This window comes from Canis lupus, chromosome 2, assembly GCF_048164855.1.
Source record: "Canis lupus baileyi chromosome 2, mCanLup2.hap1, whole genome shotgun sequence".
NCBI lineage: Eukaryota > Metazoa > Chordata > Mammalia > Carnivora > Canidae > Canis > Canis lupus.
In genome coordinates this window covers 63,083,585-63,110,546 of record NC_132839.1, presented here as the reverse complement: position 1 = coordinate 63,110,546, position 26,962 = coordinate 63,083,585, and the positions used below count along the sequence as shown (strand labels likewise).

Sequence of the window (26,962 nt, the reverse complement as noted above, 5' to 3'; positions counted from 1 at the left end):
CTTTTTCTAGCTTACTTAAGTTATGATTTAAAAAAAAATAAAAAACAGGAATAGGTACTGAATTGGTATGGTATTTGTTTTTCTCTATGAAAACAAATGAAAAAGGCATTAGGTTTCCTAATTTTGAGACATGCTTGCATTCCTGGGATTAAAGCCTACCAGGTTATGATGTATTTTCTGTTAACCTATTATTAGATTTAAGTAGCGAATATCTTATTTAGGATTTTTGGGTTTGTATTCTGAGGCATCATTAAGTGTTTCTCTTTGAGGCCTTGTCCATTTTGTATGAAGGTTCTGCTAGTTCCATAGAATGCATTGAGAAACTTTCCGTGGTTTTTTTTTTTATTTTCAGGAATAGTTTTTTTTTTTTTTAAGATTTTATTTATTTATTCATAGAGCTACAGCTAGAGAGAGAGAGGCAGAGACACAGGCAGAGGGAGAAGCAGGCACCATGCGGGGAGCCCGACGTGGGACTCGATCCCGGGTCCCCAGGATCACGCCCCGGGCTGCAGGCGGCGCTAAACCGCTGCGCCACCGGGGCTGCCCGATTTGCAGGAATAGTTTAAATCTTCTGTTCCAATAAAGGGTTTGATAGAATCCACCCTAAAACCTGGGGTGTGACATATTTTTGCAGGGAGGAGAAGACCACCTTTTCAATTCATGTTACACTTGGTCATCTGATTGGGGGTTTCTGCTTCCTGAGTGAATGCTATACATTGATGTTTACCTAGGAGATTGTCCACACTATGTAGACAAGGGATGATAAGCTTGTGCTCAGAGGGGAGGTGATGAGACTGGGTGGAGCCGCTCTACACCCCTGTCCTGCCACCCTGTCATGTTGTGCAGAGAGTGCACCTTCTGTGCCAAAAGGAAACCTCCTGCCCTGGGCTGGGAGGGCAGCAGAGGGTAGAGTGCCTCAGAGCTGCAGTAACGTCCAGAGAAGCTAATGTCTGGGCTGTTAGGTGAAATCTCAAGAGCTTTGTAATGTTGACTCAGCTTTTAAAACAGTGGGTTGTGCAGGCACAGCAGAGTGGCCCATGAGCCACCTTCTTGAAGCTGCTTTGGAGATGAACATCTATCTACATTGTACAGATACCTCCTCCTGTGGTTGAAGAGAAACCTCCTGTGCCCGTGTCTGTCCTTCCTCATGCCCACGTTTTCTCTGTGGCCCTTTATTCTCTGAGAGGGAGTCCGGAGAACCATAGTTTGGGGATTTATTGATCACATTTGCTTCTTTTTTCCCAGTAATTTCTGCTTTTACTTTAATTTCTTCCTGCCTTATCAGCTGGTTTCTCATTTTGTTTCTTTGACTTCTTACATGGAACACATACTTTTCAGTCTTTTGTTTTCTCATAAATGCCTTGAAGCATTTTCTTCTTCTGTGTTGGATACATCTTACATGATTTGATTTGTGGGGGTTTCATTATCTGGGATTTCCATGCACTGTAATTTCAGCTTTGATTTCTTCTCTCATCGTTTATGTACATTTTTTTTTTTCAAACGCACGAATTTATTTTTTGAAATTACTTGTTTTGGAGGGTTTGTTGGCAGTATTTTCTTGCCTGTGGATTAAATATGTCCCCCCTCCCCTTTTTGTGTTCCAAAAAAATTGGAAGATACATATTCCATATCTCTTTTTTTAGTAGTTAGTAGTTTTTAGTTCTTTTCAGTAATTATAAGAACACATATAGATAAACATCAAGATCTAATTTTTTCATAGCCTCCCCCACCACAGTAAAACTGTATCTTGAGCCCATTCTTCATTCCCTATCCCTCTCAATTTGGTGTCTTTTTAAATTTTGGTGAAATACACATAACGTAAAATGTACCATTCTAACCATTTCTGTGGGTCCAGGTCAGGGGCATTAAGTCCACTTAAATTGTGGCAAGTGCTCCACCCTCCACCCACAGAGCCCCTCCACCTTCCCTGACTGAGCAACAGCTCCTTGGCCTCCCAGCCCCTTCAGCCCCTGTCTGCTTTCTGTCTCTGTGCTTTTGAGTCCTCCAAGGGCCTCGTGTGGCAGTGGCGTACAGAATCTGCCCCTGTGTGACCGGATTGGTTCCCTTGTGTCCTGTCCTCAGGCCCATCCATGAGGGAACAGGTTGCTCATGGGTCTTCCCCTCCCTCAAGGCTCTTCCTGCATGGGGCGCTCATCCTCAAGTTCTTATTTCTGGTACAGGCAGGGCATGTGATGGGCATTCAGTACAGGCTGAATGCTCACTTACTGCAATGACACATTCAGCTCTGGGATCTTCATTTCTTTCCTAAATCTGAGCTCCTCTGTGTTTCCCACACGAGAAGAACATGTGAACGAGATAGAGGCCAGGCAGTGAGTCTGTATCATGCCTCCAGGGGGTGTTCCTCATGTGCACCATTGCTGACATCTCTCCTCGTAGACGCCCAGGTGGCTCTTGCTGGCACTAAGGTTTTATTGTTTGCATCTCTTTACTAGATGACAATGAAAACCAAACAGCGCATGCTGACGGAGGACTGGGAGCTTTTCAAACAAAGGCGATTCATTGAAGAACAGGTGAGGCTGCAGGGAGGCTGCGTACCAGATCGGGGAAAAAACACCACTGTGTCAAGGCCACCCTGTGGGTCTGCTCCTAAGAGTGTTGTTAATCCTAGATAAACTAGTTTTCCCTGTCTCTTTCTTGATTTCTGTAATCCTCAAGGAAGACTGTTTCTCAAGTGACCCATGCTAGCCCACAGCCACCCAAGTTCCTGCTGTCTGGCCTCTGCACAGGCAGGTGGTGCCATCACGGAGCAGGGTGTTGGCCCAATTCATGGGCCTCCCCACACTGGCCTGGGCCCTGCTTTCACTGTAGCTGCTGGCGACACAGCCTTCTTCCTCCCCCTCCTTCCCCACGGGCTCTTCCCTACCCCTCTGCTATGTGCCTGGCTGCAGGCCTTGTCCCAAGGGCTTCAGAGCACTTGACTTGTTTGAAAGCTTGGTTCTCTTGATTCTCGCCTATGAGCTGGCATTGTTCTCACTTTCTTTCTAGGCAGCTCTGCTCCTGCTCCTTGGTCTTCTTTAGGCTTTGGTGGCCCCTGGCCTCAGCCCCCGCGCCACTGTCCTCACCCCTGTGGGTCTCTGGGCATCCACACTGGTCCGCTCACCTGCTCCATCCCCCAGCCCTTCCTCCATGGCTTCTATCCTATGAAATGGCCCTTCTGGTACCACCTTTCCCATTGCCAGAGGTGGTCTGTAGGTTTCTTCTCTGAAATTCAGATGCTTGCCTTGTCAAATGGAAGTTTGGGTGCCATTTCCAGGTAGCTTCTGGTCTGCTCCCTTCACCTTGTTCCTGAAGTGGGTATCCTCCCCAGCTGGCCTTCCTCCCACCCGCTGCTTCTATCGTGGATTACAAATGCCTGTTTAACTCGTGGATGCTCTGGTGCTACAGCTCCATACACAGGCCTGTGTCCCTCCAGGCTGCCCTGTCAGGCATGGCACCCCCCTCCCTGTCAGCCCAGGGTCAGCCAGGCCTTCCAGAGCTATTTCAGTGGGTGCCTAGCTCAGTGCTTAGCCACTGAGCTGGATGGCCTCTTTGCCTCTGACAGAATTACCAACTCTGCCTCCTCTGGACCCAGCTTGGGCCTGGTGTCCTGTTGTGCTGCTTTTCTGCTTCTGTGGCAGCCTGAACCAATTTGTGCCAGGGCACCTCCCACATCAGAGTTTCCTTTTCCAGGGTCTGAGCTCTTCGGGGCCTTAGTTTAGTTCTGTGCTTCTGGTTCCTCGTGAGGACTGTGCACACAGCCAATTCCAAGTAAAAGCTGGTGTGTGCTGGTGAGGTGCCAGCCAGGGGCTACTGTCCCCAGCCTCAGTGAGGCTCAAGCTTGTGGCTGCTGTGCATTTCTGGTCTGCCCCCTCATGGCCCTGTCCCACTCTAGGAAGCTGTGGCCACTGGCTTCTAAATGGGCATGGCGCATATTACCATGATTATTGAGAAGTTGAACCGCCTGGTTGGGGAATAAGTCTTGCAGAGTTAACCTCTCATTTGATGATTTCCTCTAGCTGACCAATAAGAAAGCAGTTGCTGGTGAGAACAACTTCACAGACGCCATGAGGCACATGTTGTCATCCCGGCTGAGCATGCCCGACTGCCCCAACTGCAACTACAGGAGAAGGTGAGCCCCCGCTGTCGTGTGGGTGCAGTGAGCCCGTGGGACCCACAGCCTCAGTCGAGGCACTGACCCTGACACCGCATGGTCTGACCTTCTTTCTCGGCTCTCTGGGTAACTGTCCTTCATTCCCACTCAGATGTGCTTGTGATGACTGCAGCCTCTCACACATCCTCACTTGTGGTGTCATGGACCCCCCCGTCACTGGCGACATCCACAGTCACCAGCTGCCCCTCCAAGTGGATTCTGCTCCCGACTATCTCTCTGAGATGCGCCCACCTAGCGTGTCCTCAGCAAGCTCAGGGTCAGGTTCCAGCTCTCCCATTACAATTCAGCAACATCCCAGACTCATCCTCACAGACAATGGCTCTGCACCAACTTTGTAAGTTGTGACTTTGTAATAAGATTTCAGAAATTTATGTAACCCATTAATGAGAAATATGGACAGTAATGTCTGCAGAAGTATGGATATCATTATAGTGTTTTTCAAGAAAAAGGATCCTTCATTTTTTAAGCAACTTTTAAAATACGAAATCAATAAACCCAAACTTTGACACTATTTCATTACCTGAAAAAAAATTACCGTAAATTTATAAATGCCGGTAAAGAAAAAACCATGTTGGTATGCAGGGAAGTGTCTCTTCAGTTCTGGCTTCACGTTTCCTCATTTTATTTGAGGGTGATCAGCCCGAAGTTCATTCCGCCTCATTGTCCGTTCAGCATTCATGCTTATTCCATGTCTTGCTAAAAACTCAGATGATCACTTTAGCAAGCGATTGAAAGGTTCTGTTTTCCGTGTTCCCACATTATCTAGAAGTACATTTTGTATGAGCGAGGTGGCTGTGCAGCTGTCGCCAATTCCCACTGTAGGTGAGTGGTCCCACATTTCTTCAGAGTTGTGACCCTGTCATTTGTTGAGGCTTTCCACTCTAACTTCTGGACGGGTTGCACATGGATGTGTGTTTTTATTTTATTTAGGTACAAACTTAGGTTTGTATTTTGCTTATTGTAGAGTGTGCAGGTGTCAGGAGCCCTGTGGAGGTGATGGATGCCAGCGCAGTTCCCAGTGGGAGAGATTGTTGCCCTGACTTTGGGCTGCTCAGCGTCTCTTAGATTTCTCCATGCCTCTGTTTGGATTTCTCCCAACGACTCTGAGGCTTTCCTTCAGAGTCTTGCAGTCCTCAATATGGATCTAGTCTCAAAACACAAAATAATTCTAAGGGGATGGGTCCGAACGCTATGACTCTCTTGAGCTCGAACTACTCTCTAGTCCTGGATACTGTGTGCTCTCTCTGGGAGCCTGCAAAGGAGGGTCGAGGTATTTCCCAGCTAGCTGTTTGCCAGCCTCTTACAAAAACATACCAGAATTAAGCACGTATGGTCTAATAAAAACTTATATTGGAAAAGCCCATCCCTTCTCATGTGTCACAGCTGCCGATGTAAGGTGCAGGCTCCCATGCTGTGTCAAGTGGTGGAGGAAGTGGGGTATGGGCACCTTTCTCCGAGAGCTGGGACTGCCTGCAGCTGCTCTGGGCCTCTGGCAACGTGAGATTAATGTCTCCCAAACGTGAACTGCTGTGACTTGAAAGCCTCCAGTGTTGCCTTTGGTTTGTGTTATCTCTTTCTTGGTGTCATTATTAAGTTGTTAAAGAGAATCATGCAACTGGAGTCTCCATACTGCGGGGCTCTCTAGTTTTGATGGGCTCTGGGTAGTTGAAGCCTGCCTTCATTACATTGAGCAGATGATTTAATCACTTCATGTCTGAACCTTGGCCTCCTCATCTGAATTGTGGTGGTGGTCATGTTTCAGGATTGGGTGTGAGTGTTGACCACAGCAGCACTTCTGTCACCTTAGGTGCCACAGGCCTCAGGACACCTGAGAGCCTTCACCTGGTTGGCTCTGTGTGTGTTAACTTTGGTGAGCTCCAGATTATAGCATGTCGTACATTCACTCTTTTTCCAAAAATGGGAAGAATATCCAAGTTCAGCAATTCTGGACACTCTTCTAAACCCAAGAGATCTCTAGTTTGTAGAATTTTTCCTTCTGGAGGTTATGGTATGCCAATGCTGAAGATGGACTCAGGCTTGTTTATGTAGACTGCAGGGTTACCATGTATGGTCATGCTTTGAACAATTTGCACTGATAGGGAACTATGTGCCCACTCTTTTCACGCACCAGAAAAGCCTATATTTGAAATGGTCTTTGACCACAGCCTTGAAATTTGCTTACATTTTTTTAATAAATAAATATGTCATTGCCTATTGTTTAGATGTCTTGTTAAAGCTGATATTTAAGATCGTGACTGGCTTGTCCAGAGCTGGACTTGTAATAAAAAACTTTTAGTATCTTGGCACCTAAGTGCCTTTAAAGTTTTGTTCACCTGGCTACATCTGCAATTTTGGTGGTTCTTTGTACCCTCTTTAATTTTAATGAAAAATTGTGTCTTTTTGGAAATGGCACCAGTTGTGCACCAAGGCACTTCAGGCCAAATGGAAGTGCAGTAATAATTAATCCGATTAAATTTTGGCAGTTTCCTAGATATTTTTCTTCTTTTGGCATTTTGTTTTCCATTTGTCTAAATAGCACAAATGGTAATCTTTCAGGCATTTTCTCTGGTGTTCAGATTACTAAGAGATGTTGAGAAGTGTGCGTGGTGCTCAGTGTAATACTCTCGAGAACTGAGTCTGTAAAGAAAGCTTCTGTGCTTAGAGGGTGGTTCCCTCACTGTGTGTTGGGGGGATGGCCTCATGGTGACCAACTCTGCCTGTCTCAGTTGTAGTGATGATGAAGACGTTGCACCATTGTCAGCTAAATTTGCTGATATTTATCCACTGAGTAACTACGATGATGCTGAGGTGGTGGCCAACATGAATGGACTCCACAGCGAACTGAATGGTGGCGGGGAAAACATGGCTCTCAAAGATGAGGTATGGGCATGACTCCCTCCTGGTGATAGTGAACGGCAAATGGTGCCGATCTGCTGTCTTAACGGTTTTATATTCTTCCATCTTGAAAGGTATAAATTACAAAGGTTGTCTTTAAAGTCCCCTCAGGTAAGCAGTACCAGTAGTAGCTCTTCAGAGGCTGACGATGAAGAGGCAGATGGCGAGAGCAGTGGGGAACCGCCAGGAGCCCCAAAGCAAGACGTGGCTCTAGGCAGTGGGAGTCCCAGGAAAGAGGAGAGTAAAGTGGACAGTCCACCCCCATCTTACCCAACTCAGCAGGTACGATTTCATTTTTCCCAACTCTGTGTCTTTCTCTGTGTACATTTTCTCTAAACTTGGGCATTAGTGAATGCAAAATTATGTTATTTTAGATAACTTTTGAAGATTAGAACTAGAGAGGATCGAGGCTTGCTTATAAAACACTCCAACATGACTCTAACCACGTTCTCATCTTGCTCCTCTGGCTTGAGCCCTCTTAACGGTCTTGAATTTGCAGCACCCCGGAGCTGCTCCAGACATTGAGCTGTCATAGAGGTTTTTGACTTTAAAGAAGCAAGAGGGGATGGTTTGTTTGTTTTTTTTTTAGTAAAATAATAGAATGTTAAAATTTCAGAAAAGGTTGACTTTGTAAAGGAAGTTTTTTTCTGGTGGACACCTGTTCTGTTATGAAAGTACCTCATGAGATGACTTTTCTCTTAAAGGCTCCTAGTTTCATAAGTAGTTGCTCACCTCGTTCTGAAATGAAAGAGAAAACAAACGGAGGTGGGGGTGCTTGGTTAACCACCTTCCTTCATAGGCAGTGTAGACACACAGTTCATGAAAGGTGACATGAAAAGGTGTTCTGTTGAGAAGTCTTGCTCCAACGTCCATCCCCACCAGCCCTGTCCAGCACCTACACACGCCCAGTTCTAGTCCCAGTAGGTGATTAGTCTGACTTACTAGTGTGTGTTTATACAAATGCTAATATTCATTCTTCCCTTGTTCTGTGAGAAGGCTCATACTGATGCACACTCTGTTCCCCTTGCTTTTCTCTCCGCAGTACAGCCTGACTCTGCAAATAGCGCTCTTCCTCATCCCCTCTGCCGCCCTGTCTGTGTCCCAACAGGTGGACACACCATAGTTCGGTTTCTCTTTCTCGTCCCCCATCCATGGGCCCATGTGTGTGTCTCCCATTCTTTTCCCTCCACACTGTTCAGTGAGCCATCTGATATCTGGCTTTTTCTACAGAAGTAGGTCTCTCCCTAGGATTGGTTACCAGTGGTGGCTTCTCTGGGTCACAGAGTCATGGCCTCTCCTCCCCCCTAAAAAAGAGTGATGTCATGGTCTTGGGACTTGACCAGTCTGCTGAGAAATGGCAGCCCCTTGAGATTTCAGTCTTCCTTTCATTTATGATGGGCAAAGCTGAGCATTCTCTTATACGTTGATGGGCCTTTCATTTCCTGTTCCATCTTACTGTTGTCAGCTGCCTTCTTTTTTTTTATTTTTTTTTTATTTAAGATTTTATTTATTTGAAAGAGTGATAGTGAGAGAGAGAGCATAAGCAGGGAGCAGAGGGAGAAGCAGACTTTCCGTGGAGCAGGGAGCCCAATTTGGGGCTCAATCCCAGGACCCTGAGATGATGACCTGAGCTGAAGGCAGTCGTACCACCCGTTGAGCCACCCAGGCTCCCTGTCTATAAGTCTTTATGGTATTTTTTGAAAAACATGTTTTTTTTTTTTATTTTTTTTTTTATTTATTTTTTTTTTTTTTGAAAAACATGTTTTTAATGATAAATTCCAGTTCCTTAGTTTTTTCTTTTATGAATTGTGCTTAGGATGTCATATCCAAGAAAACCTTGCCTTATACAAAATTCTGTTTTCTTCTACAAGATGTATAATTTCAGCTCTCACTTAAGGTGTGGTTCATTTGATTCAGTTTTGCTTATGCTGTGAGGTTAGGGTCTAAGTTCATCTTTTTGTGTATGTGGATGTCCAGTGTCCAAGTGCTATATGTGGACAGGACCCTCTCTTTCCTGGTTGAATTGCATCAGCCATTTGTTGAAAATCACAGAGCTATAAATACAAGTGTTTATTGTCTGCACTCTGCATTCTCTGTTCATTTGACCTCTGGGTTCTTTCCCATAGTGTACTTTACCTGCTGCTTTATAGTAAGTTTGGATATCAGGGAGGATCTGCCCCCCAGCTTGGTAGGCCTTATTAAAAAATTGTTTAGGCTGTTCAAAGCCCTTTGTGTTTCCATATAAGTGTTAGAACCAGCTTGTTCTACAAAGAAACCTGCCTGGATTTTGGTAGAAATTGTACTGAATTCTTGAATATTTTATGGAATTCACCAGCAGACTCCTCTGGGCCTAGTCTTTTCTTTGTGGGATGATTTGATCAGTTTGCGGAAAATACAGTCTTAACAAAGTTAAATCTGTCAGCCTAGGAATGTGCTGTATCTCCATTTATTTAAATCATCTTTCTTCTAGCAGTTAAAAAAATTTCTAGTCATTCTTAATTATTGAAGTTTTTGATTCTGTAGTAAATGGTATTTTTTAATTTCAATTTTCAGTTGATTATTGGTAATACATAGAAATACAGTTGATTTTTAAATACTTGTGTTCTGTGGCTTAAAACACATTTATTCTTTGGTCTCTCTCTCTCTCTCTCTCTCACTCTTTCTCTTTTTGGTTAGATTCCTTTGGATTTTCTACATGCAAGATTATGTAGACATAAAGATAGTTTTTCTTCCTCTTTCTGGATGATTTTTATGTCTTACTCTTGCCCTACTGAGCTAGCTAGAACCTCCAGTGCTGCACTGCAGAGAAGTGTTGCAAGCATACATCTTTGCCTTGTTTCTGGCCCCAGGAACTCAGCCTGTAACTAGGATCATGCTAGCTGCACATTTTCATTGGATGGCCTTACCCAGTTAAGGAAGTAAATCCTATCAACTCTTCTTTTCCTAAGAATTTTTTCATGAACGTATATTAGGTTCTCCAGATGCCCTTTTTTATATCTATTAAGATGTTCCTGTAGTTCTCATCCTTCATTCTGTTACTGTGGTATGTTGCATCAAGTGATTCTTAGATTTATTTTTTAAGTAGACTCCTTACCCAGAGTCGGGCCCAGTGCTGGGCATTGACTCATGACCATGAGATCAAGACCTGAGCTGAGATCAGGAGTCAGATCCAAAACCTACTGAGCCACCCAGCCACCCCTGATTCTTGGATATTAAACCAACCATGTGTTCCTGGGACAAATCCCACTTGATCATGGTGTATAATCTTTTATTTATTTATTTTTGTATATTGGATTGGTTTGCTAATCTGTAGTTAACATTTTTGCTTCTGTGTTAGTAAGAGATACTGTTCTGTAGTCATCTAACCTTAGAGTGTCACTGTTTGGCTTTGATATCAGGGTAATAATGGCCTCATAGAATGAGTTGGGAAATGTGTGCTCTGCTTATATTTTCTGAAGAAATATGTCTAAAATTTAGATTTCTTAAATAGTTGATGGAATTTACCAGTGAAATCCTGTGGGCTTGGTCTTTCCTTTGTGGGAAGATTTAGAATTACTAACTTACTTTACTTGTTACAGGTTTATTCAAATTTTCTATTTCATCTATAATGTCTACTTTGATGCCATGAGGATATTTACTATATTCTTTTATGATTCTTTTAGTTCTGCAGGGTCTAGAGTGATGTTAATTCCTGATTTGGGTAATTTTGTCTACTTTTTTTTTTAAACCCTCAAACTGACCTAAAGGATTATCAGTTTTTGTAAAAAAACAAAGAAAACAAAAAACAATTTTGTTGTTAATTTTATTTGTTTTTCCCTTTATTTCTATGATTTCTATTCTGATCTTCATTATTTCTTTCCATAGTCTTTGGGTTTGGTTTGTTCTTCCCTCTCTAGCTTGTTGAATCCAAGCCTTAGATTACTGATTTTAGAACTTGAGAATTTATTGAGACTTGTTTTATGCCCTAACATATGGTCTGTCCTAGATAATGTTCTATATATACTTGAAAATAATTTGCGTTCTGCTCTTGTTGGATGGAGTGTCCTAAGAACGAAAGTTTGGTCAAGTTGATATCATTCTGGTGCTCTGAATCCTTCCTGATTATTCTGTCCAGTTCTAAAAATTGCTGAGAGGCACACTGAAGTCTTCACGTATTGCTACTGGACTGTTTCCTTTTCAGATTGGCTAGATTTTGATTCATGCCTTTGGGACAGTGTTGTTGAAGGTGTATGTGTGTGTTACTGTTACCCCTTCCTATTCTATCGACTCTTCTGTCCTTATGAGATGCTTCTCCGTTAGCATTTCTCATCTGAAAGACTCCTCCCACTTGCAGAATCGCTCCTGCTGTCTTAGGGTTACTGTATGCATGTTACCTATTTTTTCATCCTTTGCATTTCAGCCTATTTGTGTCTTTGAATCTAAGATTTGTCTTTGAATCTTTTAGTTGGGTCTTGTATTTTTGTATCTTGTCTGCCAATCTCTGCCTTTTGTCTGGAGTGCTTCATTGATGGTTTAATGTCATGGTCGGCGGTATGTACAACTACTTTGCTGTCTGTTTCCATAGGTCTCATATTTTTTTTTTTTTTGTCTCATATTTTTTTTTCTCTGCTCCTCCTTTACTTTATTTTTTGTATTAAAATTTTTAGTGTACTATTTTAATTCTGCTATTGATTCTTTGGTCTTTTTTTGGTTTGTTTTTAAGGGCTGTTGGGAGTTGGGAATGGGAAGGGCCCCAGGCAAAAAGGCCTGGCTCCTGCTGCTCTTACCTGATGTTCTCGCTAATTGGCATGAAGAAATGCCTTTCTATTTGCTTTTTCCCTTTGGCTGATTTTCAGATCCTCAAATGGTTGCTTTGACAGTTGCATTCAGTTTTACCCTTGTTTTAAGAGGGCAGAGCCACTGACTACTGAGTCTCACCTCTGGTGTCTTTTGCAGACTCTCCATGTAACCACTCCTGAGCAGAGTGAGGCCCGTGGAGCCTGGCACCAGTGCTCTGTCATCCTTGGCCCCAACTCCCTTCTGCCACCCTTGTCGGTCCCCTTGTCCCTGCACAGACAGTCACAGGAGCAGATTGGTATGGCTGCCACCTCAGCACCTACTTGGCTGGGTAGTGAGGTCTGCATTTTTTCTCATCAGGTCTCCTCCATCCCAGGCTCTCGGGGTCCCTTCTGTACTCTATAAGGAGGGCTCTGGACAACTTGAGGCATCAGATGAGCCCTGTCTTCTCTGTAGTGGCTGTGTGACTGTTCAGCACAATGTGACTTGACTTAATTTAATTCACTCCATTCTTTGTTTTACTAAATAACCAAGTACTTTTTTTTTCTTTCCTTTTAGGCCGAACAAGCTCCAAACACTTGTGAATGTCATGTTTGTAAACAAGAAGCTTCTGGACTGACTGCATCAGCAATGACTGCAGGAGCCCTTCCCCCTGGCCATCAGTTCATGAGCCCAGAGAAGCCCACACACCCTGCTCTGCATCTTTACCCCCACATCCATGGACACGTGCCCCTGCACGCCGTCCCACACCTGCCCCGCCCTCTCATCCACCCCACCTTGTATACAGCGCCCCCCTTCACACACAGTAAGGTAAGTCAGGGCAGAGAGGGCCTGGAAGCTCACCTGTCACTAAGATCTTATCAGAAGTGCATTTTTAAACAAACAAAAATCCACAAATTGGCAATTTGTATAGGCCATGTCTACTCTTGATAGGAAGGTCTGCAAGAGATTACTGTAATCCCTTAAGCTTTCAGAATTTTGAACCTTCACAGTTGTAAAAACAATTACAAAAGTGGTGGCTTACTCCTTCAGAATTAAGTAGAGCGTAAAGAGTTTTCCAGATGACGTTGGTGTAATAGGTTGTACTTGGGGGAACACCAGACACAGACGACTCTTCTGCCTACCCAGACAACAGCTTAGTTATTTCCTCATGGCCTCCTGAGGCCTGGTTTTTTCCTTAATGCTACTTGGGTAAAATACTGTGATTACAGCATGGGTCCTCTGACATTGGTTGGGCTCTATAGTGTCTGAAATGAACATGCTCCCTAAACACGAAAATGAAGGACATAACGAAATGCACAGGCTCAAAGGAGGAATCCTAAGTGTCATGCAAGACGAAGTTGCAGTGCCATGCTGGCCTCCCAGACCAGCTGTGCTCGGTGCCTGTGCAGAAAAGGAGTGAGCATGTAGAGAGATGTGCTTTTTATGTATTTATTCTCAGAGAACCCCATGCTTATATTAGTAGCTTTGACTTTGCAATGAAATTTTTACTTTAGTTTTATTCTTTGCACCACAGATAATTTTGTGTCCCTAGCCGTTTTGAACTTAGCTTTATTGGCTCTTATAAATTCTGATTTTTGGTTTCCTTTTTATCAGTTATTCTGGGTCAGAGTTAGTTTTAATCAATCAAAAATAAAATTTCCCCCAAACCCTAGATTTATTATTTAAAATAGTGATTCTCAACTGAGAGAAGGGAGGAGGACATGGGATAGAAGAGGCTTTTTCAGACCCAGGGACATTTGCTGTGAAGTAGAGTGTTGTTTGTTTGCTGAGGAGAGGGGTACAGGTAGGAGAGTTAATAACCACTGATTTACAGTATAATAGAATCAGTTTGTCATGCTCTGTTGCAATAAGTACTTGGTAACTGCCCATATTTATGCTTAAATTTTGTTAGATTGAACTTCGCTCAGTTTGGACATTTAATGATCACTTTTTTGATAGAGTGATTTGAAATAGCATTTTCAGGTGTATATTCAAAGCCAGAAAAAAAAAAAAAAGCCAGGCTGTTTCCGTGGTTGGCCCAATCTCTCTGGGTGACTGTATGAGGTGGGGAGGCTCTCTGTTCTGTCTTACCTGAATACAACTGCTTCCTAGTCCTTGGGAACCAACCCTAGGAAAGAGTAGAGAATGGTCTGTTGTAATGTCTTGCTGGTAGTAAAAACTATTCAAGAATCAGTCCCTAAAAATCTTAAAGAAAAGTAGGAAATTGATTATTCTTAAAGGCTGTTGGGATACTCCAGTTAAAAGCTGATTTTTACCCCTAACTTTTGGCCTTTTCCCAGGGCATTTTAGGTAGTCCAGAGAAGGGTAAAAGAGAAGAAAAGCATTTTGAGAAAGTGTTATCTGTATATAGAATCTATTTAATACCTTATAAACTTTAGTAGATAGATGTGGAGGATTCATGGGTAGAAAAGCAATGCAGAAGATAAGCTAGTAAGGTTTATTTGGGAAAATGAGTTGCATTTGGCAAAATACTTCATTTGTATCTGGTATAAAAATGCTTGTTTCTTCAGACAAGCTTGCAGTGTCACTATGTCTTCCAAAATTAGTTTGTGTTATTTAAGTTAGTTTGACTTGGTTGACTACTGTGAATACCTGCATACCTAACTCATGATGGGCTCACAACCCCATAGGAGCTGGTAGAAGCCCCTTCTGGAGAACGCACAAACTTGTCTTTAGTTACCTCAGAGACGGCTTGTTCAATGGGGTGCCCCCTGTGTGGCTGGGTGTGAGCTCGGCTGCTTCCATGTTTGTGTTCTCTAGGCTTTCAGGGATTTTTGCTCTGGTAAGGTGATGTTTGTCACCTTTAGGACTTTATGTCATTGTAGTTGTAATAGTTGTAACTTTTAATTCATACTCTGGCTGTTGTAGGTAAATATTTAGTACCTAAAATGCTTGGGATGCGTAATATAGAAAATTTATTTTTTTTGGACTTAGAATAATGATGACTTTCTGTTTTCAAATGTCTTTGTACCAGTAATACATTTCATTTATATGTTGAGATAAAAGTTATTTGAAAGTTAAAAGTAGTTGCAAGAAAAAAATACATTAATGAAATTCTAGACAAAAATTAAAACTATATGGCAAGGAATTTTATTTACAGATATTTGGGGATTTCCCAGCTGTCTTTTGTTACTGATTTCTATTTCAATTTCACTGTGGTCTGAGAGCAGACATTGTGTGACTTTTTATTCTTTTGGATGTGTTAAAGTGTGCTTGTGGCTCAGAATGTGGTCTCTCCTGGTGCATGCTCCAAGTGATCTTGAGAATGCACGTATTCTGCTGTTTTTGGATGAAGTAGACTGTCCACGTCCATCATGTGCCATTGACCAATGGTGCTGTTGTTGAGTTCCGCAATGTCCTTCCTGACCTGTGGCTAGATCTGCCTGCACCTGATAGAGGGGTGTTGGAGTCTCCAAACTCCACAGCAGATTCTCCTCCTCTGCCTGCAGTCCTGTCAGTTTTTGTCTCATGTTGTTTGTTGTTTGGCACCATGTTGGTTAGTGCTTACATATTTAGAACTGTTATGTGTTTTTGGCAGAATGACCCTTTTATCATTATGGGATGCCTTTCATCATCCCTGATGATCTTCCTTGCTCTGAGGTCTGACTTGTGTGATATTAAGACAGCTGCTCCAGCTTTTCATTAGCACTAGTGTGGTATCTCTTTCTCCATCTCTTTACTTTTAACTGAAAGGAGTCTTTATACTCCCAGTATGTTTCTTGTAGACACATCTAGGTGGGGCTTGTTTTTTAATATACTCTGATAATGTTTGTCTTTCCATTTATATCTTTAGACTAGCCACATTTAAAGTGATTTTTTATGTGTTTGGGTTAATAGTAACCCTTGTTCTGTTTTCTCTTCATTACCAGAGGCTTTCTTTTTCTGCCTTCTCCACTTTTAATTAGGCATTTTCTGGTTCAATTTTCTCTCCTCTCTTTAGCATATTGGTTATACTTTAAAAATATCTTTCAGCAGTTGTATTAGAATATACATTTTAACTAATCTGAGTCCCCCTTCAGATAACACTGTTCTATTTCATGTTAGCGTAGGTACCTTTTCCCAGAGAGTTCCTGATCCCTCCCTCCCTCCCTTCTTCTTCCCTCCCTCCTGTCCCTTGTGACATTGCCATTGTTCTCTGTTGGCAATAAGTTCCCTCAGTGTTTATTTGTCTAAGGAGGTCTTTGTTTCTCCTTTACCTTTGAAGGATAATTTTGCTGGGTGCAGAATTCTAGATTGGTGGGTGTTTTCTTTCAGTGTTTTAAACAAGTTTTACTCCACTCTTATCTTGCTTACATGGTTTCTGACCAGATATCCTCTGATTCTCCTCTGTTCTAGAGGTACAGGGCCCTCCCCCACCTCTCTCCCTCCCTTTTCCCCCTTTCCCTCTCTCCTTTGCCCCCTTCCATTTCCCAAGGCTACTTTCAAGGTTGTTGTTTTGTTTTGTTTTGTTTTTGTCTTTGGCTCCCTGCAGTTTGAATATGAAATGCCTAGGTGTAGATTTGGGAGTGTTTTTTCCATTTGGAGTTCTGAGCTTCCTGGATCTGTGGTTCATTGTCATTAATCTTGGAAAGTTCTCAGCCAATATTCCTTTTCTTTTCTCTTTCTTCTCCTTCTGGTATTCCAATTCCTGTTAGATCTTTTGAAATTGTCCCGTACATCTTGGATGTTTTGTTCTCTTTTGTGTTGTTGATGGTGGTTTTTTAGTTCTGGTGTTTTTTTTAATTCTCATTTCTCTTTGCATTTCAGTTTAAGAAGTTTCTGTTGACATATCTTGATACACATGTGTTTTTCCCATCCACTGATGATCAGTTCATCAGAAGCATTCTTTGTTTCTCCCGAGGTGTTTTTATCTCTAGCTTTCTTTATTCTTTGAGATTCCATCTCACTGTCTCACTGCTCACGTTACCTGTTAGTTCTTGCCTATTGTGTGCTTTTTTTAAAAATATTTTATTTCATTTGTGAGAGAGAGCAGGGGAGGAGTGGAGGGACAGGGAGAGACAATCCCAAGCAGCCTCCCTCACTGAGTGTGGAGCGTGGATTCCACAATCCTGAGATCATGACCTGAGCCAAAACCAGGAGTTGGACGCTTAAGCATTGTGTGCTTTTTCAGTTGGAGCCCTCACCATATTTATTATTTCAAGTTCCTGTCTGTGATGGTGAGCCCTGTTATGTTCAGGCCCCTAGTCTGCCATGATGCCGTCTGATCGGGGCCAGCCTGCCCGCCCTGCTCTGTGTCCTGAACCTGTCTTCTTGCCTCTCACCCTTTGGCCTCCCTGAGAGCCCCTTTTGCATCAGCCTTCCAGTTAAACAACTCTCTGATGGTCTCTCTCACATGCTGCTGAAGTTTGACTTTTTAATTCCAGCTGTGATTCTTATCTGTAAGCTTTAATTAATTTATTTTTAATTTATATTAGCAACTCTTTGTATTCTCTTGTTCCTTCATCATGTTTTCTTTTATCTTTTCTTAAACATTTTACACATAATTCTCTGTTTGAAACCTTGAGGATCTGAATTTGGTTTTTTTGTTGCTCCTGTGGATGTGTTGTTTCTGTAGGTGTACAGTAACTTTTAACGAGGTTATGTTTTTGTTCAACTTACTCTGTGAGAACTGCAAGGCACTAAGTAGGGCTGAGGTACCAGTGCTGACTCACCTGGGATCCTAGGGCTCCACCTGACCATCACCAGCTCTCCTGCCTCCCGTGGGGATCATGGATCTGCCCCCATCACCCCATCACTGTGACTATGGTGCATGTGCCTTCAGGGCAGTCATCCCTCCCCCACACCTCCACCTGGCTCTGTTTTCCTCACCATGTTCAAATAGGTTCTGGGATGGATGTGGTGCCGTGCAAATACAGGCCAGGAGACCTACATAAACTCAGGTGTTTAGAAGGCATCTGTTAATGTATGTTTGTCCGAGCTCTCATTTAAAGCAAAGATTTTATTTTCCTGTGAATCACTTTTGTCTCAAAGTGGAGAACCATTCAAAACTTCTATTTGTGCACAGTGAAATAAATCTGTTCTAATTCAACAGCATTGTCCACATGTTGAGAGACTAATTCTATGCCTGAATTATTGGTGTGCCTGTGGAGGCATGGCCCAAAATTGGTCTAGTTGACAGAGGCCTATATTTTTCTCAAGGATACTCACACCTGTTGAGTAGCCGTTTTGTGGGAAAGCATTGCTATAAACACAGCTTGTTACAGACCCCCCAGTTCCCCTGGTCTCTGCAACTGGACCTCATGTTAGTAAATGGGAAGTGTGTGAATCGAATTTAACTTATGCTTTCAGTGTTTCAGCTTTAGAATTGTGTTCCCTTGTCCCTCTAAGCTAAATCTTTTCAGCCTTTATTGAACATCCAGTATGTGCCAGGCCTGTGCTACATGCTAGCAAAGTACAAACCAGGGAATCTTCATCCCTGCCTTTAGGGATCTCTCAGTCTAATCAAATTAAGACCTCAAAATTCCATGGTGTACCTTAGCAGAAATTGTAGCTGCAGAGTAGGAAAGCCTCACTGAAGGGAAGAGGGCTTCTGACTGAGCCTGTCAGGTAGTTTTGCAGAGGAGGTGATGCTGGATGGGGTTTTGAAGGGTAAGCATAAGCTCTCTGGATACATTCAGGTGGCAGGTTCAGGCTCTTAGCCAGGCCCCCTCCAGGGAGAAGGCAAGTTATCTGGCAGCCATGAGTTGGGAGGGCCTCAGAAAGTAGTGAGGGGAGCTTCAGAGCTCACCTGGGCTTCTGCTGTGCAGTGGCCAGTGAGACCCAGCTGCTTCTCCACATGCTGCTGTGGTGCAGCCTGAGGAGCCAGCTGGTTTCTACCTGCCACGTGTCTCTGCACCTTAGCAGAAGGTGTGCAAGACTGAGAAACCTCCTTCTGCTTAGTTGTCTTCACATCTATTCCGTCTCAGCAAAGCAACTCTTAGTTTATCACTATTTTGTGGAAAACGATATCTGTAGAAATAACAGTTTTTTTTTATTTCTTCACTCTTTGCCCTGCCAGAACCACCATATTAGACTCCTGCCATGATCGTGAGCATCCAGACCTGTTTCTTCTCATTTCATACCCCATGTGTCCATACCATTCTCACCCTCCACTTCCCTGAGCCCGTTCAGGCCAGCAGGTGTGCTGAGCTACCCAAGTGGAGTGACCCTGACTTCCTCTCTGTACCCAGGATGGGCAGCACAGCCTGGGGTGCAGCAGGGTGGTTCTCTGTGTAGGAACCAGCCGTACAGGTGGGGATATCCCACCTCATCCCTCACTGCGCTGCACACTTACACCCACTGTCCAGTTAAATTCTCACCACAAACCCTGGAGGTAGGTATTCCCAAATAAAAGATGAGAAAACTAAAGCACAAAAAGATTGAGTCATTTGCCTGAGTCACACTGCTAGTAGAGGGAGAGCCGGCATCCAAAGCCATCAGGCCATGCATCCTCTCAGGCCGTGCGTCCCAAAGGCTGAGGACAGGTTGCTGTTCACAGCCACACCTCCCAGGGACTGTGATCTTGGGCTGCTGCTCTGATAGTCACAGTGATTGTCCTGATGGCCCCAGAACCCCTCCTCTCCACTGCCTCTACCTCCTCATCTCTCAGACCCCAACTGATGGCTTCCTGTGGTACCCTCTCCCCTTTGGGCAGAGGCATCTCTGATTTGGTCCCTGCAGCCTATCTGACTGTGGTGCCGTTGTCAATGAATGGGGACTGTGCCTGTGCTATCCTCCCTTACCTCCCACCTTCTGCCCCAACCAGGCTTTTAGGGTTCTGCCCAACCATCACCTGCTCGGGAATCCTCCCAAAACCCTCCCACTTGACTTTACAATGGCCAGGGCCCAGTTTTATCTCCCAAAGGATGAGACTCCCAGGTGTTGCCAGTGCCAGACCTGTAGCTTCTCTGGGTGGGGCCTATAGCACTGGGTCCTCCTGGGGAGGGGAACTGTGGGACCAGAAGGCTACCAGTCAGTCTCAAATTATAACTGTGGGAAGTGCTAAGAGAAAATTGTGGATTTTTAGGTGTGTTAAATGGGAAAGCCCACCTTGGTCTTGGGTGCTGGGTGGTGAGGTGATAACTTCTGAGGTGTTTGGGCTGAGGCTGAAGGAGGACAGTACATAGCGAGCTTGTGAGCTGAGGTTAGGATGTTCTGGAAGCTGGAGGCAGCACAAGGAAAGGTCAAGGTCAAGAAGGAGCTTGGATTTGAGGACCAAGGGAAGGCCTTTGTGTCCAGGCGCTTGGGGAACACCAGGGACAGGGATAGGCCAGGCCATATGGAAGATTTTTTATTTTATTTTAAGAGCAGTGGGAAGACATTGGTGCATCCTGAGCAAGGGAGGGACTCATTCTTACTGACCTTCACAAAAGCTCACCTTGGTGGCTGTGAGGGAAGGGACTGGAAGGAGGCTGGGTGTGAGCCATGGGGGCTGTCTGCGCAGGTGGTAGAGGCCGTGGCTGGGGGTGTGGCACAAGGATGCACAGGGGTGTGCAGGGGAGCAGCCCACGGCTGGTCACTCGATATGTGGGTGGACTCTTCAGACCACAGTCTGCCATGGTAGGGCTGCGGGGCTGCTTCCAGGCTCAAATAAAATCTGTAGTTCTTTAGACATGCTATGCCCTGGGCCCAGGTGTGAGAGAACAGTTGAGGAGCTTTATTTACCATTTGTTGTTAAGTGATTCTAGAGTTGACTTTTTAGCGGTGATCCTTAGAATGTCAGATGAGACTAATAAGCCCTGGGAGCAAGCACCTCGTATGCTAGTGAGCCCCATGTAGACTGTGCCAAGGGACAGGCACTATAAGTTGCTAAGTTGTCTCAAGTCAGTTTGGTAGATTCCCTGAAACATAGTTACTTTTAAAGTCTACTCCTGGTTCATATGTGACTGATCGGATGTAGTGTGACAGCCAGGCAAGTCTGTGCTCTATGAGACTCATGCAGCCCGGGAGGCCCTCCCACCGCAAGCACAGACTCCTAGGGTTCTCAGTCATGGTCTGTCTGTGGTTTAACTACATAGGTAAGCAGAATATGAATTTTGAAATGTGATTAGAACTTTTTTTTTGTAGGCTTTACCGCCAGCACCTGTTCAGAATCACACAAATAAGCATCAGGTATTCAATGCATCTCTTCAAGACCATATTTATCCAAGCTGTTTTGGGAATACTCCAGAGTGGAATAGTTCTAAATTTATAAGTCTTTGGGGATCAGAAGTGATGAATGATAAGAACTGGAATCCTGGCACTTTCTTGCCAGATACAATTTCTGGTAAGGAACTTGTTAAAACTTTCTTAAAGGTTTAAAATGACCTGAGCTGGGTGGATTGCTGTCTCTGTTGCCGCGGTCCCCCAGTAGAAGCCCCGGGCTAGCTAGGCCCCTGCCTCCGCTGCTCCTGGGTGGCCCCTGGGCCTCGTCCCGCTGCCCCAGCCACCCACGTCTGCCACCAGCCATATTCCCCTGTACGGACAGAGCAGAGCAAGGCGCTGGCACCCTGTGGCTGTTTTCAGCAGCAGGCTCTCCAAGGCCCTGCACGTAGTGGATATCCCATGCCTTGGTGCTGCCAAGCCTCTTCTCTCTAGGCCTTGATGTTGGGCCTGTGGTCCTCGAACAGCAGCAACAGCCACTCAGCCCAGTGTACAGGGGTCTTGCAGCAGTGCCACCATCCACCTCAATGCTGTGACTTGTGTCACAATGTGTTCCTCTTCTGGTGCTGTATCAACCCTACATGGGATCTGTGCCCTCTAACAAGCTCCTTCCTCCCAGCTCTTGGCTGCCGAGGTACAGCTGTTACTTTAGTCGTAGGGAAAGGTGCACCTGAAGAGGGGCTGGTTGCAGCCTTATCTCTTACATGGTTAGAGCCCCTGGTGGCCCCACGCCCAGCCCCTGCATATGCTCAGAAAAGCAGGCTACACCTGACATCTGTGCTTGGAAAAGGTTTCTAGCTTTGTGACCTTGGGCAAGTTGCTTAGCCTCTCTGAGCCTCAGCTTCTCTATCTGTAGGATGGGATTAATAGTACCAAGCTCAGAAAGTAGCTTTAAGACATTAAATAAAAGAACTTTGGGAAAGCACCTAGCACGGGATTGGCACATAGTAGGTGCTCAATACATTTTTTTTCTTGGATAAAAACTAGTTGACTGATATCCTCCCAGTGAAGTCCCAGCTTCGATAGCAGCCCCGGTGTTAGGAGTTCAGTCCGCAGACATCCCTTAGGTTTTAGCGACATACTTCTAGAAGCCTTACTTCTACTATTCTTCTCTGAAGGGAGTGACATACTAGGACCAACTCTCTCAGAAACAAGACCCGAAGCCCTTCCAACGCCATCCAGCGGTGAAACACCTATGGTTTCAGAGAGCAAGGAGAAAAAAAACGCTGCAAAAAAGAAATGCTTGTACAATTTCCAAGATGCTTTTATGGAAGCGAACAAAGTTGTGATGGCCACGTCATCAGCCACCTCCTCTGTGTCCTGCACAGCCACTACGGTGCAGTCTAGCAACAGCCAGTTCAAAGTGTCGTCCAAGAGGCCTCCTTCCATAGGTAAGACCTGCGGCTTCCTCCTCACCATCTCTGTAATCACCTTATCCTCAGTGTGGCCAAAGGCCTGGGTGTAGTAATCAACTCTGGAAAATGCTCGTACACAGGCAGCATGTCCTTTGGAAGTCAGATTTGAGTTTTACTACCCCATGAACATCCTCTGGCTTTTGCCGCGCTGTCTTGCCTTTCTTCTTGGTACCTGTTGCTTTGTGAGAAGAAAAGGTCACTGCTTTCTGAGCACATGGAGGAATTTTGAGTCCTCTGAAAGCAGAAGCTTGGTGGAGAGTGAGCTGATGGGGTTCCTGGCAAGCCTGTGACACAGCCCCTGCTGCCACTGGGATCTGTGGCATACAGGAGGTGTGGCTCCATGCGCTAGTGTGAGCACAAGGAGTGGCGATCTGGAAACATGTTGAAAGCACATGGGAGCTGGCTCAGAGAGCCCTCACTAGCGAAAGTTAGGACAGTTGGAGCATCAGAAAGAATAATAGGATGGATGATAGCATACATGGTCAAGAATCCCCTGGGTGTTCAGAAAAGAGGTGGGTAGGGAAACTCTTTTTGACAAATGCTGCTGCTGTTTGATAGACATAACAGACAGGGAAGGCCACTGTGCAGCTTGTGTGACCATGAGTCTAGGTGAGCATCCCCAGTGGTTATTAAGAACAGTGGATATCTGTTTGGGGAATGTAGCATCCTCAGTGTCTGACAGTAGTGCCCACAGGTGACTGGCAGATCACGAAGGGAAGATAAAGTGCCTTTTCACTGGAGGAATGTGGCAGATTACCCCCTGCACACCGATCAGATGTGACCTCACGGGCATGGAACAGACTCACATTAGTGGCTTCTCATGCAATCACAGGGGAAGGATCCAACATAGCCTTTGCAGGAGTCATGCCCCAAACATCTTTGGTAACTCTGACATGATACCATAAGCCCAGACTGGTGGGCAACTGTCCTCAATTCAGACAATGTCAGTGTTACTGAAGGAAAAAAGTTTAGAAGAAGCTAGGTTGGGGAAAAGCTGCAAAGACCGTGTGGGGGAGACAGGAGATAGGATGGGGTAGTACATGGGATGAGCATGTCATGGGGACCGTACACGTCTCGGATGTGGTTACACAATGAAGTGTCACGTTCCCTGGGGTTTGTGCTGAGGTGTTTAGGATGCATGCAGCCTCCAGGTATTAAGCCAAAAAATTGAGTGTACATGAGAAATAAAGTAAATGTGACAAAATGTTAAGTAGTCATGAGTCCAGATGAGCGTATGGAAATTCTTTGTACTGTTCCTTCGAAGTTTCTGTAACTTTGAACATCTTCACATGAAGAGGTAGAGGAAGCTTTAGTGAAGAGACACTAATCCAGCTCAGCCGTCCTCGGTGACCCTTCTGCGTCTCCGAATGCAGGTGAGGTGTTCCATGGCGTCAAGGAGGACCACAGACACGCGGTGCCGGCCGCCCCAAGGAACAGTCCTACGGGCTTGGCACCGCTTCCCGCCCTCGCCCCTGCTGCGCTCGCCCCAGCCTCTTCGCCTCACCTAGCAAGTCTTGCGGCCCCGTCCTTTCCCAACACTGCAGCCACATCCCCCGGGTTTGTGGATACACGAAAGAGCTTCTGTCCTGCTCCAGGAGCCCCCCCACCCCCCACCACCGATGGCTCCATCAGCGCTCCACCCAGCGTTTGCAGGTGAGCCCGGGTCCTGCTGGTGCCAGAATCGAGGAGCCACACTGGCCTGTGTGTTGCAGAAGGGCTATCAGAGCTCTGCTCCCAGACACATGCAGCTGAACAAGGCAGGGAAAGACGCTGGGAAGGGGCATGCCTAGTGGAGGCCAGGGTCCCAGGAGGATGCTAGTCTTGCCTCTAGTCCTCAAAGGTGGAGCCACCATGGATCAGGTACACAGATCACCACCTAGCCACCGGCAGCAAGAGGGGAAGGGGCTGGGCATTTTTTAAGTTGTATTTGTTACACATTGAGTGAAGAACACTAGAAATATTCAACAGCTTGCTTTATTTTTGTTTGTTTTTATTTTTTTAACTCAGTTAATTAACATAATGTATTACTGGTTTCAGAGATAGAGGTCAGTGATTCATCAGTCTATATTACACCTAGTACTCCTGACATCATGTGCCCTCCTTCATGCCCATCACCCAGTTACCCCGTCCCGCCATCCCTTCCCCTCCAGCGACCCTCAGTTTGTTTCCTGTGATTAAGAGTCTCTTATGGTTTGTCTTCATCTCTGATACCGTCTTGTTTTATTTTTTCCTCCCTTCCTCTATGATCCTGTTTTGTTTCTTAAATTCCAGATATGAGTGAAATCATATGATAATTGTCTTTCTCTTATGGACTTATTTCACTGAGCATAGTACCCTCTAGTTCCATCCACATTGTTGCAAATGGCCAGATGTCTCCCTTTCCCTCCCCTCCCCTTTTCTTTCTTTTTTATGATGGCCAAGTAATATTCCATTATATATATATATGTGTGTGTGTGTGTATATATACCACATTTTCTTTATCCATTCATCTGTCAATGGACATCTGGACTCCTTCCATAGTTTGGCTATTGTGGACATTACTGCTACAAACCTTGGGGTGCAGATGCCCCTTTGGATCACTACATTTGTATCTTTGGGGTAAATACTCAGTAGTGCAATTACTGGGTCATAAGGTAGTTCTATTTTCAATTTTTTGAGGAACCTCCATACTGTTTTCCACAGTGGCTGCACTAGCTTGCATTCCTACCAGCAGTGTAAGAGGGTTCCCCTTTCTCTGCATCCTTGCCAACATCTGTCCTTTCCTGACTTACTCATTTTAGCCATTCTGACTGATGTGAGGTGGTATCTCACTGTGGTTTTGATTTGTATTTCCCTGATGCTGAGGGATGTGGAACGTTTTTACATGTGCCTGTTGGCCATGTGTAGGTCTTCTTTGGAGAAATGTCTGTTCAGGTCTTCTGCCCATCTCTTGACTGGATTATTTTCTTTTGGTGTTGAGTTTGATAAGTTCTTTATAGATTTTGGATACTAGCCCTTTATCTGGTATGTCATTTGCAAATATATTCTCCCATTCCGTAGGTTGTCTTTGGTTTTGTTGACTGTTTCCTTTTCTGTGCAAAGCTTTTTATCTTGATGGAGTCCCAGTAGTTGATTTTTACCTTTGTTTCCCTTGCCTTTAGAGATGTGTCTAACAAGAAGTTGCTCTGACTAAGGTCACAGATGTTGCTGCCTGTATTCTCCTCTAGGATTTTGATGAATTTCTGTCTCACATTTAGGCCTTTCATCCATTTTGAGTCTGTTTTTATGTATGGTGTGAGGAAGTGGTCCAGTTTCATTCTTCTGCATGTGGTGGTCCAATTTTCCCAACACTATTTGTTGAAGAGACTATCTGTTTCCCATTGGATATTCTTTCCTGCTTTGTCGAAGATTAGTTAACCATAGAGTTGAGGGTGCATTTCTGGATTCTCTATTTTGTTCCATTGATCTGTGTGTCTATTTTCCCAAGACCATTCTGTCTTGATGATTACAGCTTTATAATAGAGCTCAAAGTCAGGAACTGTGATGCCACCAGTTTTGGTTTTCTTTTTTAACAATCCTTTGGCTATTCAGGGTCTTTTCTGGTTCCCTACAAATTTTAGGATTATTTGTTGCAATTCTGTGAAATAAGTTGATGGTATTTTGTTGGGATTGCATTGAATGTATAGATTGCTCTAGGTTGTATAGACATTTTAACAATATTTGTTCCAGCAGTCCATGAGCATGGAATATTTTTCCATTTCTTTGTGTCTTCCTCAATTTATGTCATGAGTGTTTTATAGTTTTCTGCATATAAATCTTTGCTTCTTTGGTTAGGTTTATTCCTGGTCATCTGAGTTTTTGGTGCAATTGTAAATGGGGTCGACTCTTTGGTTTCTCTTTTTTTCTGTCTCATTTTTAGTGTATAGCAATTTTGATGCAACTGATTTCCATGCATTGACTTTGTGTCCTGCCACTTGCTGAACTCATATATGGGTTCTAGCAATTTTGGGGTAGAGTCTTTCTTTTGAGTTTTCCACATAGAGTATCATGTCATCTGTGAGGAGTGAGAATTTGACTTCTTTGCCAGTTCAGATGCCTTTTATTTCTTTTTGTTGTCTGATTGCTGAGGCTAGGTCTTCTAGGATTATATTGAACAACAGTGATGAGAGTGGATATTGTTGCTGTGTTCCCAGTCTTAGGGGGATAACTCTCAGTTTTCCACCATTTAGAATGATATTCACTGTGGGCTTTTTGTAGATGGCTTTTATGATATTGAGGTATGTTCCCTTTATCCCTACACTATAAAGAGTTTTAATCAAGAAAGGATGCTGTATTCTGTCAAATGCTTTTTCTGCATCTATTGAGAGGATCATATGGTTCTTGTCCTTTCTTTTATTAATGTAGTGTATCTCATTGATTGATTGGTGGCTGTTGAACCACCCTTGCAGCCCAGGAATAAATCCCACTTGGTCCTGGTGAAAAATCCTTTTAATGTACTGTTGGGTCTTATTGGCTAGTATTTTGATGAGAATTTTGGCATCCATGTTAATCAGGGATATTGATCTATAATTCTCCTTTTTGGTATCTGGTTTTAGGATCAAGG

At 44.3% G+C, this 26,962-nt stretch overlaps 1 protein-coding gene across 5 annotated transcripts in view; it reads left to right on the top strand.

Moving 5' to 3' along the window:
- The window catches only part of FAM193A (family with sequence similarity 193 member A), a 165,467-nt gene that overhangs the window by 112,092 nt on the left and 26,413 nt on the right, over nt 1-26,962 (top strand). For all 5 annotated transcript variants that reach the window (XM_072803976.1, XM_072803964.1, XM_072803966.1 and 2 more), the window contains 9 exons: nt 2,454-2,531; nt 4,017-4,129; nt 4,263-4,505; nt 6,898-7,051; nt 7,169-7,348; nt 12,401-12,652; nt 20,891-21,089; nt 22,084-22,356; nt 23,754-24,033. In XM_072803976.1, coding sequence (XP_072660077.1) covers nt 2,454-2,531; nt 4,017-4,129; nt 4,263-4,505; nt 6,898-7,051; nt 7,169-7,348; nt 12,401-12,652; nt 20,891-21,089; nt 22,084-22,356; nt 23,754-24,033 — 1,772 coding nt within the window. The remainder of the gene's footprint in view (nt 1-2,453; nt 2,532-4,016; nt 4,130-4,262; nt 4,506-6,897; nt 7,052-7,168; nt 7,349-12,400; nt 12,653-20,890; nt 21,090-22,083; nt 22,357-23,753; nt 24,034-26,962) is intronic.